Source organism: Tupaia chinensis, unplaced genomic scaffold (assembly GCF_000334495.1).
Source record: "Tupaia chinensis unplaced genomic scaffold, TupChi_1.0 Scaffold000182_1, whole genome shotgun sequence".
Lineage (NCBI taxonomy): Eukaryota > Metazoa > Chordata > Mammalia > Scandentia > Tupaiidae > Tupaia > Tupaia belangeri.
Genome location: NW_006159657.1, coordinates 9280451 through 9295018, shown reverse-complemented (window position 1 = coordinate 9295018; position 14568 = coordinate 9280451). Strand labels below are relative to the sequence as shown.

General features: G+C 43.5%; 1 protein-coding gene across 1 annotated transcript in view; it reads right to left on the bottom strand.

The window, feature by feature from the left end:
- Positions 1 to 6708, bottom strand: part of IQCK (IQ motif containing K) — a 130342-nt gene extending 123634 nt beyond the window's left edge. Inside the window, exons 1-4 of the mRNA XM_014587063.2 lie at positions 6705 to 6708; positions 4704 to 4768; positions 3581 to 3710; positions 2613 to 2710 (exon numbers count right to left, since the gene is read on the bottom strand). Coding sequence (XP_014442549.1) covers positions 2613 to 2710; positions 3581 to 3710; positions 4704 to 4768; positions 6705 to 6708 — 297 coding nt within the window. The remainder of the gene's footprint in view (positions 1 to 2612; positions 2711 to 3580; positions 3711 to 4703; positions 4769 to 6704) is intronic.
- Positions 6709 to 14568: the final 7860 nt, after the last annotated feature.

Below are 14568 nucleotides of genomic sequence, written 5' to 3'. Positions count from 1 at the left end.
TGTCGTCTCCGTGTTGTAACACTACGCCGCTTGTCCCGGCTCTCACTTCTTCACTCAGGAAACCTGTTCGGCTGTCCCCCCGGGTCGGGACACCCAGGGGGTGATTTCTCACTTTCTGTCTCTCAGTCTCTCTGTCTAACAAGTATATACACCCTATAACAAAAATCTCTCTCTCTAAAAAAAGAAGAAACATGTACATAGAGACTGTGAAGTGGGGGACTTGTACGGGGAACTAAGTGGTTTTATCTGGCTGAAAGGTGCCACCCTGGGAAGAAGAGCAACAGGGGATGAGACAGGAAAGAAAGGGCATACAGGGAGAGAGAGAGAGAGAGAGAGAAGGGAAGTGAGAAGAGAAGAAAGGAAAGAAGGAGGGTGGGAAGAAGGAAGGGAGGAAGGAAGGAAGAAGACTAGGGAAGGCCTTGAAAGCCAGGCTGAGGGCCCTGGGCTTCAGTATGTAGACTCCCAGTTGTCAAATAATATACTGTGGTCAGGCATGTATCCTGAATTCTTCCTTCATAATTGTGTTAACTAAGTTTTTTTTGTTTGTTTATTTTGTTTTGTTTTATTTTGCCATAGGGTACATGTGCTTGCTGGAGAAAATCAAAGATAGATAGATGAATGAGAAATCATACCACCACCACCCCCAGAGGGGATGGCCACACCACCATCCCTTCTCCATTCGTCTCTTAGGATTTTAGGCATGTATAAACACGTACCCAGTGTGATTTTCAAGCCACTGGGTCTGGATCTCGAACCTCAGTCAGCCATGTCGGAGAGTCCAGTGCCTTAGCCACCTTGCCACCTGCTGGCCCTACTACCCAAGTTCTAATCACTGTCTGATAATCCATTTCTGCTTCAGGTAAAGACACACTGTCATGGTAAGGCCAGTCAGAAGAAATGTTCTACTGTTGGTGGATCAAGTGGCAGGCAATCAGCAGTGGTAGAATATAGGATGAGTAAGAGGTGGGAGGGGCCATATAATAAAGGCATTGCTAAAGGAAAGTTGAGTGTTGGCTGGAACACCTGAAAACCTTGTCTCCTCAGTCTATAAAAGTACCATCAGGCGGTACACAGTTCTTCTCAGACAGGAATTCCATGCTGAAAGGCAACTACTTGGGTGATACCATTAACTGTGGATGCTTTTATAGACCCTGGCATGTGTCAAGTCACTTACATTTGTCAACTTCTTAATTTACTTTTTGTTTTTATTTATTTTTCATGATCGAGAGTGTGTGTGCATGTACAAGACCGAAAAAAAAAAAAAAAAAAAACAGGAGAAAGCACCTTCAACAGGATTCCACTATGCCATGACCCTCTCTCCCTAGCCCTCCAGCTCCTCAGATCTGGACATTTATTGAGGGCCAACTATATGCTCGCCACATGCAAGCTACTAGGTAGAGAATACCAAAAATTGCATGGAGATAGAAAAATAAAGCGCAGGTTGATTGAACAAAGGTTAGCCAGGTGGCCTCAAGCTCTGTAGTCCAGCACCCCATTACTGTGCCTCCCAAGTTGGCCTGCACGCTTCTCTAGTATCCTTTTGATTCATTTAATCTGGATTTGAGTCCTAGCTCTGCCATTTATCCTTGATCATGTTTCAAACCTCTTACTTCTGTTTCTTCATCTGCAGAATACAGACATTAGGAACCTCATAGGGCTGCGTAAGGCCTGACTGAAATAACACATGACAAAGCCCTCTACCAAGTGCCTCACACGGAGCAACTGCCTGCTCAATAGCAGATGTTGTTATTGAGTTGTCAGAAAACTCAGCATAGATTTTTCTATGCCAAAATGTGTCGTGACTTTTCCGACACCCCAATATCTTACTGTCTTCATATGGGTCATCCAAAAATTCTAGAATTCAAAATTGGGCAGAGAACACATATGTCCAATGTGTCTTAGGAACTACAGAAAAGAGGGAGTCTCTAAGAGTGTCTGCGTAGGGTGTGCCAGGATCAGAACTCAGACAAGCAGCCGCAGTGTGATAAGGACCAATATTTATGTAGCACTTCTGTGTACCCAGCCTCTTCTGAAGCAAGTTACGTGTGTGACAGTTGGCATGAAGTGGAGTAGAGAGAGGCTGGGGGAGGGTGTGGGGGGGGATCAATCCAGAGCCAAGTAAGAAGCAAGAGCTTTGATCAGAGCATGTAACAAACAGTGGAAGACCCAAAAAACCTGACAGATGCCAAATTGCACAGGAAAAGGGCAAAAAGGGAAGCCAAGCAAGGCGGAAAACCTCTCTGGAGCCCAAGTGGCAAGACAGATGGCAGTGCGCAAATAGATGTCATGGCTGGGGTTGGCTAAGTGACCCAAAACACAGGCTCTCCCTCCCAAAGGGGTTTTCTTTTCTTTCTTTCTTTTGTGTTTTAAATGACAGAAAAAGAAGCCTCTGCCTCAGTCTCCTAGTTAGCTAGGACCACAAGTGCATGCCATTACCCCTGGCCCGTCCAAGTTGGTCCAGGACCGGAACCAGGGTCTCCTAGGTGGCCCTAGCCTTGTGCCACCGTGGCTGGGCACTAAAGGGATCATTTTGAGAATCACTTGGTGGTACTGAGATAATGAACTACCATTTGATAAACATGAATTATTGAGTTTAAAAAGAAGAAACTGACCTCAAAACATTTTTCTTTCTTTGCTTGATGAAGTAGGCTAGCCATTCCAGGAAGCAGAACTGGAAAGATGAAAGTTTCCAAATATTCTTTGGGGGAACCTAAAACAAACAAAAAATTCCCATTGCAAATCCCAAATGGCCCAAGTTAATCTGGGAGCAACATTTACTTCTTTCTCTTTTTTTTTTTTTTTTTGGAGAGGTTTTTGTTATAGGGTGTATGTGCTCACCAGAAAGACCAAGAGAGACAGAGAGACAGAAAGGGAGAAATCACCCCCCGGGGGGATGGCCACACCACAATCCCTTCTCCTCCATTCTCTTCTCAGGATCTTGGGCACGCACGCACATGCACACAGCGTGAGTTTAAGACATCGGGTCTGGGACTCGAACCACAGTCGACTACATAGGAGTCCAGCAACATAGCCATTACACCACCTACTGGTCCCGAGCAACGTTTACTTCTGAATCCAAAAATAAAGTGTCATCCATTCAGTCCCATGATTTTAAATGTTACAGTTTGCTCCAGACTGCTGTATTGAGCTGTATTACTAAATAAACTTAAAATGTCCCTCTGAGCCTCTGAAATTCAGCGAGGATTTAGGCTGAGTCCCACACAAGGCAGGTCCACCAGCTTGTTACAACCCCAAGGCAGTCACAGCAAGGAGCCAGTGTGGTGGAAGGACATAAACAAGGGGATTGTGGGAGGCCATTTGGGATCCAGCTTCATTAATAACCAAGCCATAGAGCTGGCCCTCTCTCTTTCTCTCTCTTACATGAAAACACACTTACTCTCTATCTTAAATAAAACGTATTTATTATATGTGTATAGAATAAATAAAAATTAAAACAAGAACAGATTCTTATTTATGTGGTCTCCCTGAAGTGCATCCATTCACTCGCATGGCCCACCCTGTGGTTTTGCAATGTTAGAAGCCCAGAATATAAAAGGTGAAATCTGACTCCCTCACTTACATGTTTTTGGATCAACTGTTTCCAATTTAGCTTGAGGACAGGGTATATGTGGGGCCGTGGTGACCTGGGAAATTGGATTGTAGTGGCTGGTGGTAAAGCCATGGAAAGTTGTTGCCTCTACTGGTGAAACCTGGCAGTGGACAGGAAGAGAGCCAATTCATATCAACAGTTTAAATCATTATATATTTTTTAATAACTTAAGAAATTAAATTCTATAGCAGACTTTAGGTTCAATGGGGTACACAGAGTACAAATCTTTGTCTCCACTCTCCCCTGAGATAGCTATAAATGATAATCAAGGGGCAAACCCCCAACAGAGAAAAGAACAGGAGGACCCTCTGTGAATAAGAGATTTTTCAAAGATAACCCAAAGAAACAGGATAAAGCCTGTTTCCTCCCCAGGGGAGATGGCCATGCCATAATCCCTTCTCCTCCATTCTTCTCTTGGAATTTTGGGCATGCACATGTACCTGGTGTGATTTTCAAACCACCAGGTATGATGAATGGCAGTCGGCCATACTGGAGTCCAGTGCCTTAACCACTATGCTGCCCTCTGGCCCCTGAAGCCTTTCTTTAATCTAGAGGAGGAGTGATAGTCACAGAGAGAACTGCCCCAGAGGATGTAAGTCCACGTTCCCATCAGAATTCCAAAGGGGCTCAATGCCCAGAGTTGACAGGCATTAAGGCAGGTGGGAATGAGAAAGGGAAAGATACGTAGCCAGGCTACCTGAAAATCTGGCTGGCTCCACTGGCCTGCTGCCTGCACTCTCCCACCTCCTGCCCTGGCCCTCCCAATATACAGGAAGCTGGGTTTGGCCAGCATTTTCAATCCAGCTCCCCCTCCTCCACAGTGACTATTTGGTAAATGGAACAAACAGCCTGGGAAGGGAAACTACTCAGGATACCATAGCCAAGAAAGGTCCTACTCATCAGGATCTCACTTAAGCCCCATAGAGGTTCTGTGAGTTAGTCAAAGATTATCTAATAGATGAAAAAACTAAGGTTCAAAAAAGCTACTGATCCCTGTAAGTTTTTCCATTAGTAAGAGAGCTGGGATGGGCCACATGTTCCTGGTTCTGGTTCCAGAGCCTTTTATTCAGGTTGAGGTCTGGGCAATACTCACAGTAACTGCAGCTTTCTGTTTGACTTTATATCCTTCTGGAAAGGGAGGTATTTCAGCTTCATACTCTAAAAAGAGAAAAGAACTCTCAATTCTATACTTCATTGCAGTTTGTGATATAATTTCCATTTCTCTGAATAAAACATCCTTAAATTTATTGGTTGGTGATTTAGAGAGATGAAAGACAAGTGGCCATAACAGGTTAATATTTAATGTGAACCATCTTCTTTGAAATGGATGAGAGATGTCTGGTCTCACTCATGAAAAAGTCAAGGCTTTATATAAGAGTCTGAGACATTTTTCCTCAGAATGTTTAACTTCAGATTTTTCCCAAACATTATGATAACTATAACCAATAAAAGGAGGAAGGGACAGAAGAGGGTGGATAAGGAAAGACGCAAATAGCTTCAGAGAGACTCATACTAATACATTCTACAGAGTAGCAACAGCCATCGCTGAGAGGGATAGGAAAAGTTCATGGGCTATATTGGTTATGTCCCTAAAGGAAAGACTGGTGGAACTATTTCTGGAAAGGTCAATGTTTTAAAGGCAACTGCATAGTCATTTTGCAGTGATGAGAAAAAATAAAATTTGGGGGCAAGATGGTATTGATGGACTAGTTGCAGTGGACCTGAATTTTATTCTTATTCCATTACCTGTCAGGAGTACAATATTCCTCTACTTCTCAACTTTTTTTTTTTTTTAAGCTCCTAAGTATAGGCCAGAGACTAGTTTGTCAAGCTACAGTTACAAGCACTTCTGATTCCCAATACCAGTTATTATATGTTCATTTTCTGTTGCTGCATAAAAGCTACCAGAAATTTAACAGCTTAAAATAAGGCTTTATTGGGACCAGCAGATGGCATAGCAGTTATAGCACTGGACTCCCACACAGTCAACTGAGGTTCGAGTTCCAGACCTAGCAGTTTAAAACTCACACCAGGTACGTGTGCATGTGTGCCTAAAATCCCAAGAGGACAACAGAGGAGGAAGGAACTGCAGTGTAGCCATCCCTCCACCCACCTACCCCTAGTGAGCGCATCTGCCCTATAGCAAAAATAGCTCTAAAAACAAAACAAAACAAAACAAAAACAAGACTTTATTATTATACAGGGGTCAGAAGTCCAAGTATGGATCAAAGTCTCATCAGGCAGGAGCCAGTGTTGGCCCCGCTGGGATCTTTTCTGAGGACTGGGATTCTCTGCAAATCTCACTGGTGATGGGCAGAATTGTTTCTTGTGGTTATAGGTCTAAAGTCCCTGTTGTCTTATTGACTGTCAGCTGGGAGCTGCTCTCAGCTTCTAGACCTTTTGTCTAAGGACAAATGGTTGTTGCTACTTCAAGGCCAGCTGGAGAGTCCCTCCTGCTTGAATCTCTCTGACTGCTGACTTCTTTCATAGTCTCACCCTATGAGGGCAGATGAGCCTACAATAAAAGCTAAAGCTAATTGATCAAAGACTGTAAATACATCTGGACAATCCTTTTGCAGCAACACCTAGATTAGTGCTTGCCTGAATAACTGAGAAGAATGTGCACTACAGGCCAAGAATCTTTTTTTTTTTTTTTTGAGAGATTTTTGCTATAGGGCGCATGCGCTCGCCAGACAGACAGAGAGAGACAGAGAGACAGAAAGCGAGAAATCACCTCCCCTTCCCCCCCCGGGAGAGATGGCCATGCCACAATCCCTTCTCCTCCATTCTCCTCTCGGGATCTTGGACATGCACGTATACACACCCAGCGTGAGTTTTAAGCCACCAGGTCCAGAACTCGAACCACAGTCGACTACATGGGAGTCCAGCGACATAGCCATTACACTAACTGTTGGTCCTAAGGCCAAGAATCTTGAAGGCCAGGTTGCATACCATGCCAGTTGTAGTTCTACTGCCTTTTTTCCCTCTCAGGAAAGCATATAAATTTACTCTTCTCTCATGGCCCTGAGAATCACCGATGTAGTGCAAACACTATTTATCTGGGTTTAAAGTGTGTGCAGTTGACCCACCTTACCCATGGTTTTGCCTTCTGCGATTTCAGTTACCAAGTCAACCACCAACTGAAAATAGGTAAGTATTGCACAGAACAAGATATTTTGAGAGAGAGTCACCACATTCACATAACCTTTTTGTGTGTTTGTTTCTTCCATGAGAAAACCAGAGAAACAGAGAGACAGATAGGCATCCCCACCAGGTCTTCATGTCATGATTGACTGGTTTCAATTAGCCTAGACCATGGGCACATGCATGCCTAGCACACTCAGGGAGGTCCTGGGTGGGGAGTCAAAGCAAGGACCTTTCCCATCTGAGTCCAGTTGCACCACCACTATGCCACCATCCGGCCCCTTACATAATTATGGCATATTGTTATAAATGTGTAACTGTGCTGTTTAACTATTGGCTGTTGTTAATCTCCTATTGTGCCTAGTTTATATATTAAACTTTATCATAGATATGTATGTATAGGCAAAAATAGTTTATGCAGAGTTTGGTATTACCCATCAGACATCCACTGGGAGTCTTATCCTCCACAGATAAGATGGGTGGGGTGGACTACCTACATTCATACCTTTATCTGGTTACAAATACAAGATATATTTATTGAAAGAAAACTTTAAGTTATACAGAGGTGTTTTATGTAGACAATGAGTCACATCTAAATCCACTGCAAACATACAACACATTGTTTTTGGCACAGATCTAAGCAAACCTTTTCCAACATATTTATATAATACACAAATACATTTATTTTTTAGTTTAGAATTATTTTAACTTCATTCATTTATTTTATTTTGACCAGAGAGGGACAGAGTGAGAGAGAGAGGGAAAGTGAGAAAACAAGTTGCCAGGTTTGGGACTTGAACTACATTCGGTCACATGGAAGTCCAGCACCCTTAATTACCATGCTACCTGCCAGCCCCAGATACATTTATTTACTTGATATCTCCCAGACTAGGTCAAACTGCCCAGGAGTAGACCCTTAAAAACTGTCCTTTTCCTTCATAATGCAAAGCAGTTTTATCCTTATTTGAAATTGTAAATATTAGTAACAATCTTTTGTAATCGTATGTTTTGTGAGGAATATACTTTGGTATGTTTGCACTCTGTTATATCTCAAAAGAATACTTGCTGAGTGAAGAAATGAGTAAATGGATGAACAAAACAGAGTATAGAATGCCACTTCTGACTGTACTCATTCATTCATATTTATTGACAGCTCATTATATCCCAGGAGTCACTCTGGGCATTAAATCTTGGACCTCTTTCAATGTTATCACATGCATGATGAGCCGTATTTATTTCACTGGGATATCTCAGTGGGCATTTGGGTTGTTTGCAATTTTTATTACAGTGTGGCAATGAGCGTATTTATACATATACTATTGATCCAAATGGAGATGTTTTTGTAGGATTAATCATTTTTTTAAAAGTTTATCTATTTCTTCCATGAATGAGAGACAGAGCACCTCAACAGGGTCCTGCTGCTGTAACCTACTCCCAGCCTTCAGCTAGCTCCAACCTACTCAGGGAGGTCTGCTGGAATCTCCCTATGGGGTCAACCTCACAGAAGTATTGTGTTTTACCACTGCACCACCATCCAACTCCTATTTGCCATTTCAGATAAAAATTTCCCATAACATTTCTTAGGAGCTCACTTAAAACTGATGAGAAAGAGGGGCCAGCAGGAGGCATAGTGGTTAAGGCACTGGATTCCCACATGGCTGACTGCAATCCAAGTCCTGGACTTGGCAGCTTGAAACTCATGCCAGAAGCATGTGTGTGCGTGCCCAAAATCCCTAGAGGAAAATGGCAGAGAGGGGATTGTTATATGGCCATCCTCCTTGGGGGGACAGGGGTGATTTCTTGCTTTCTGTCTCTCTGTCTCTGACTGTCTCTGCAGTGAGCACATGAGCCCTATAGCAAAACCCTCTCAAAAGGAAAAAAAATTGATAGTAAAGATACAAACTTCATCATATAACCACAAAGATGTATGTTGGAATGATTTTATGGGGAGGGATACAGTAGCTTCAGGATGATCTGATGCATTTGTTATTTAAGGCTTCTGTGATGTTTAAAAGAATTTGACATTTGAGAAGTTTGTCAGTTTTGCCTTGTGATTTCAATTTGAAATATATGATTACAGACTGGTGCTGTTATACTGGAAGGCATAAGAAAATCTGATTAAGTTTGGAAAGATTACTGAATTCTTTTAAACAACTTGATTTACCAACATTTGGTTCATTTCATTTCTAAGAGCTGTTTTGGTGCTTTGAAATACTAGTCTGCTCTGTTTTGCATTAGAAATGCTTAAGAAAATCAGGTATATTAAATTTATGTTTACAATCTTTCAATTACTGGAGCTTGTAAGTAAGATTAATTAATTGTGGAACTTAATGTTACATGTATGTTAAATTAACATTTAATCTAAGAAAAAATGGAAGTGACTGCTCATTTTATACAACAAAGGCAACACTTCTGCAAGAGGCAGAGCACAAAGCCTGGAAATCTGTTGGCAGAGTGAAGCTCTTGTGCCTAAATTGAAACATCTCCTCTCCCTGCTTCTGGGATGTGAGATAATTAAATGTCTTCATTGCTTAGGCCATTATGAGTCGGGCTTCCTGTTACTTGAACTTTTACCTGTTGCAGCCTATTATAAGGGTGTGGGCCAGGAAGGAGAAGAAGCTGCAAGTGAATGTGATGAATATTTGGCCACTATATACTATGGCAAGGATTTGAATGAGGGTGCTGGAGAGGCAGAAGAGCTTATGTTCTGCTGAGGAAGTGAACAGTAAGCCAAGGGTGATGAGATGTGAAAGTGCTGCTATAGCAGCTGCACCCAAGCTGTAACAGCAGCAAAGAGAAGGGGCTTTGAAATCAGTCTGGGGCGAGAAGTGGTGAAGTGGTTAAGACGTTGGACTCCCACATGACTGACCGTGGTTTAAGTCCTGAATCTGGTGGCTTGGAAATCACACCGGGCACATGTGCATGCATGTCCAAAATCCCAAGAGGAGAATGGAGAAAGGATTGTGGTGTGGCTAACACATGAGGGATGATTTCTTACCTTCTCTCCATTTGTCTCTGCCTCTCTCCAGCGAGTGCAAGAGCCCTATAGCAATTAAAAAAAAAAAGAAAGAAAGAAAACAAAACAAACTAAAAGAAAGAAAAGAAGGAGGAAGAAATCTGTCTGAAGCATTATGGAAGGCTTTCCAGAAGAGGAGCCACTTGGGCTGAGTCTTCAGAGATGGAGATGAGAAAAAAGCAGATGTTCCAATAAGAATTAAGGTTTAGGCAAAGGCATGGAGGTATGGGACAGTTTGGTGCAATGGAGAGCTAGCGCTGTGTGGCTAAAAGCACACAGTACAGGACAGTGGTACTGGGCCTTGTACCTTGCCTGGACAGCTTGTGTGAAAAAGAGGTCAAGGACTTGCCCTCAAGGAGTCTGACTCATCAGGTTGGGGACCAGAGCCAAGGAATCTGTATTTTGACAAGAGTCCAGGAGATTCTGAAGCAGCTGTTCCCAGTCCACCTTAAAGTAAGTGCTGGTATCTTGCTTAAAGGCTAGGACTTGAGTGTCAAAAAGGCTAGATTGAGCCCATTTCTGCCACTTATTTGGGCAAGTTGCTTAATCTCTCTCAGCTTCAATTCTCTCATCCATACAACAGACAAATCCTCGCCAAGTTACTGTGAAGCTTAAGTGAGAAGTAATACATGGTGCACAATGCCTGTCATGTAAAGAGCTATTCAGAGAATGTCTGCCATGGGACCAGTAGTTAGCGTGATGGCTATGTCACTGGACTCCCATGTAGTCAACCGTGGTTCGAGTGCTAGACCTGGGGGCTTAAACTCACACCAGGCACATGTCTGTGTGTGCCTAAGATCTCGAGAGGAGAAGAGAGGAGGAGGAATTACGGTGTGGCCATCCTCCCTGGGTGTGATTTCTCACTTTCTGTCTCTCTGTCTCTTTCCCGTGAGCGTACATACCCTATAGCAAAAACCTCTCCAAAAAAAAAAAGTCTGCCAGAAGGATGATTTGGGCAGTATGTGAAGGATAGAATCCATAAGAGGCTTATGTGTTAAGATAGGGGATTTACCATGAAAGCTATGTAAGTCACTGTAGGTGGCAGTGTTATGTGATTAGATTTGAATTTCAAAGGGCTTTCCAATACAGTGTGGAATATAGTCTGAAAGAGGCCTGCCTCCATTAAGAAGCTACAGCAACTATCCAAGCAGGGAGCGGTGAGGACCTGATCTAAGGTGGCAGATAAGAGAATTGGCTGGATCGGGAAGGTGGGGCAGGTGCTGATTATGGGAGAGGTCAAATGGGTAGAACTATGGGAATCTGCCCAAAATGTGTAGGGATCATGAAAAGCGAAAGAGAAGGATATAAGATGAAGCCCCAGTTTCTGGTCTGGGCAGCTGAGTGAACGACAGTGACATTCACTGAGACAGAGAGTAAGGTGCTGGAGTTTAGAATAGTGTCTGGAATCAAGCTTGGCCCACCATGAAAGAAACTTTTAAGATAAATACATAAAATAAAACTAGTCCCAGCACTGGTACGTACAAGTAGGCTTTATGGGAAAACAAAATTAAATTTAGCATGAGCTTATTTTGGAGCAAAACTTTTGAAGTCCATGTGTAGTTTTTCATAAGTATTTTCCACGAACTTTGTGAAGACCCCCTGAATGTATGAGAATGAGGTAGAAGCTAGTCTGCACTGGGTTGAGATAGAAACAGAAGTGACATAAACAGAAGCAGTGTGTTCCTTCCAAAATCTGGGCTGGGGGTGGAAGAACGACTGATAGTTACGAGAGGGGGCATGAGGTCAGGGTAGAGGTTCTTCCTGAGATGACAGACCAGAGGATGTCTGGAGGGAAGGCCAGTGTAGAAATTAAAGATACAGGCGAGGAGGTGAGTGAGAGACCAGGACCCTGGCATGGCAAGAGAATGGTACCAGAGCATAGACAGAGGGCTAAGTGTTGAGTTATGGGTATTTCTTCCATGTGTCCAGGTAAAAATATGTTTGTGGATAGAAGGTAGCTGGACGATTTCCTCCCCGTTCCTGACTGTGACTCTCATCAGTGATTTCCTACTATGCTACATGGCATTGCAGAGTGTTTGAGGGAGCTAAAAACTTAGACTAGATGAAGGCAACAGGAGATGGCCCTGATGATGCTGAGCGATGAGCAGAGCTGAGGGCCATAGGTGTCATTTTTCTATGCCTTGGTCAGCTGCTGTGCTGGAGGAATAAGCACTGATTTACCACTCATTCATGTTGGTATCTGGCAGGGAGAATGAGGAGCTAGATTTTACAACAGCCATAAGGGCTGATTTGATTAATTGCTGTACGAAAGAAAACAGGATGTTGATGATTGCAACCACAGCAATATCAAACTGGAAAACTGTAAGCCCCGGATACTTTGACTCCATCTTGGTTTAGTTAAATAGTTAATAGTTTAACATTGTAAGTCACTAGTGGCTGTACCCATTTAACTAGAAGCCTTGGCAGAAAAGTTTATTGATCCTTTCAAGAGCACAAAGCCCTGAGTGGAAAGCTGAAGCAGAAAACTGAAGGACATTTACAAACAAGTTACAGAGAGGTGGACAAAAACACAAAAACACACAGAAAAGAGCACTGGTCAGGTGCTGGTCTAACTTTTTAAGTTAGATATGTACTTATTCTGTATCTTGTCTTCATGAAATTGAGTTTCTGGCAAGTCTAACTTGGTTTTTTTTTTTTTTAAGAATTATTTAATGGGACCAGCAGTTAGCGTAATGGCTATGTTGCTGGACTCCTATGTAGTCGACCACGGTTCGAGTCCCAGACCCGGCAGCTTAAACTCACGCCGGGCATGTGTGCGTGAGTGCCCAAGATCCCGAGAGGAGAACGGAGAAGAGATTGCAGCGTGGCCATCCCCCCGGGGGGTGATTTCTTGCTTTCTGTCTCTCTGTCTCTGGCAAGCGCATGTGCCTATAGCGAAAAATCTCTCCAAAAAAATAAAAAAAGAATTATTTAATTTTATTTATTATTATTTTCCCGTTTGATCAGAGCGAGAGAGAGAAAGTGAGAAAGCAAGCCACCAGGTCTAGGACATGAACCATGGTGGGCCATGTGGGAGTCCAGCACCTTTAACCACCATGCCACCTGCTGGCCCCTCATTTGCTTTTTTAAATAGAGATAGCCTAAAAGAATGTAATACTTTAACCCTAAAACAGGATGACCACAAAACCTGCATTGTTCATATTTGTTGTGAAAAACTGAATTTATTCATTATATATCTGTTACAGAAAGTTGCATTTGTTAGCTGTTTGTTTTAAGAATTGGAATTATTCAACCAAGTTAAAATAATCACAGTGCCCATGTGAATAATTCACCAACTCTGACCTCATTAACTTCATTTTGTAACTGTACCACTTTTTAAGTGGCATGAATTCACTTGCTTTTTAGAGAGCACCAAACGGAATCCCTTGTCATCCTTTTCTTCCTATAGTTTAGCCAAAATAAACTGATTTTAAAACACAATGCAACACATATTTCTTTGTGGACAGCACGGAACATTTATTGAGTACATTTCTGAATGCCAGGCACTGTGCTAAGCGCCTTCGTAAACATTCTTACTGGGTCCTCACCCTGTGAGGTAGGTATAATAATCCCCATTTTATAAATGAGGTTGAACAACCACCCCAACATCCCACCAGTACACTGTGTTATAAAGAACTTGTTTGGCTTGGAGACGTGAAAGCGCTGGGGAAAAGATAGCCATAATAACCAGCTTCAAATATTACAGTGGATTCTCTGTGATGCAGAAATTAGTTACTTGGATCAGAGCATCAAGGTATAAGAATCAAAGGGCGGAAGTAACAAAAATATTCAAAACACAGCTGATTTTCCCAGGGCCATGTAATGCTGGAATCAGTACTGGATGAGGGCGAAACTGATGGTCTCTGGGGGTACCAACGCTGAGTCCACGTCCTCTTCCTCCTCTGTATTGTCCACTTCTTCCGACTCATCCTTCTCTCTCTTCATGTACTGATGTACTCACTGTTTTTTCTACACAGTTTAACTGACCTGTACTGTACTGTAACCACTAACCATGCGTAGCACTTTAAACTTAGTAAAATAAGGAATTCACCTCCTCAATTGCACTAATCACGTTCCAGTTGTTCAACAGCCCCATGTGGCTGGTGGCTACCATACCTGATGGCGCAGTTCTATTCGATGTCTATGAGACAGTGCTGGTTCAGACAGCTGAGGGAGTGACAGCAGCCTCAACAATGAAAAGTCCTTGACCTTGAGGAGTTTACAGTCTAGCTGGGAAAAAACCATCCGACAGCATTCATGAAGAGCTAACACTTGACTCAGTTCTTGCAGTGGTTCAGGAGAGTGGCCAGCACTTTCTGCGCCCATCTGGTTCTATCCTAGCGCCAGAAAGTAGGTGCCATTATCATGTCCGCTTCACAGAGAGGTTCCGAAGTTAGGTGAAGAGTGCGGCAGGGCCCCCGGACCAAGGTGTAGGGAGGGCCACCAAGGAGAGCCAGACTCCGTTGGGGGATGTTAGGGAGGATAGAAGAAAGGATTAAAATCCGCTTCTACCACACGGTTACTCAACGTGTGGGCCACCGCCGTGCCACCTACCTAGACGTCCCTGGGATGCGCCTATTGGAAACACATTTTCGCACGGTCCCCACCCAGGCCCCAGCGATTCCTTTCTGTCCACTCGATGGGCTTAGGAGTCGCCGTTCCCACCCGGCCCTCTCCACCCGTTCATCCCGCCTCCCCCCCGTCGCGGGCCTGACTAGGGTTCGGGTAGCGGGCGCCCCGGGGGGCCGGTTCCCCGTCCGACGTCAGCGCCTGGCGCACCGTGGCCGCCCGCGCGGGC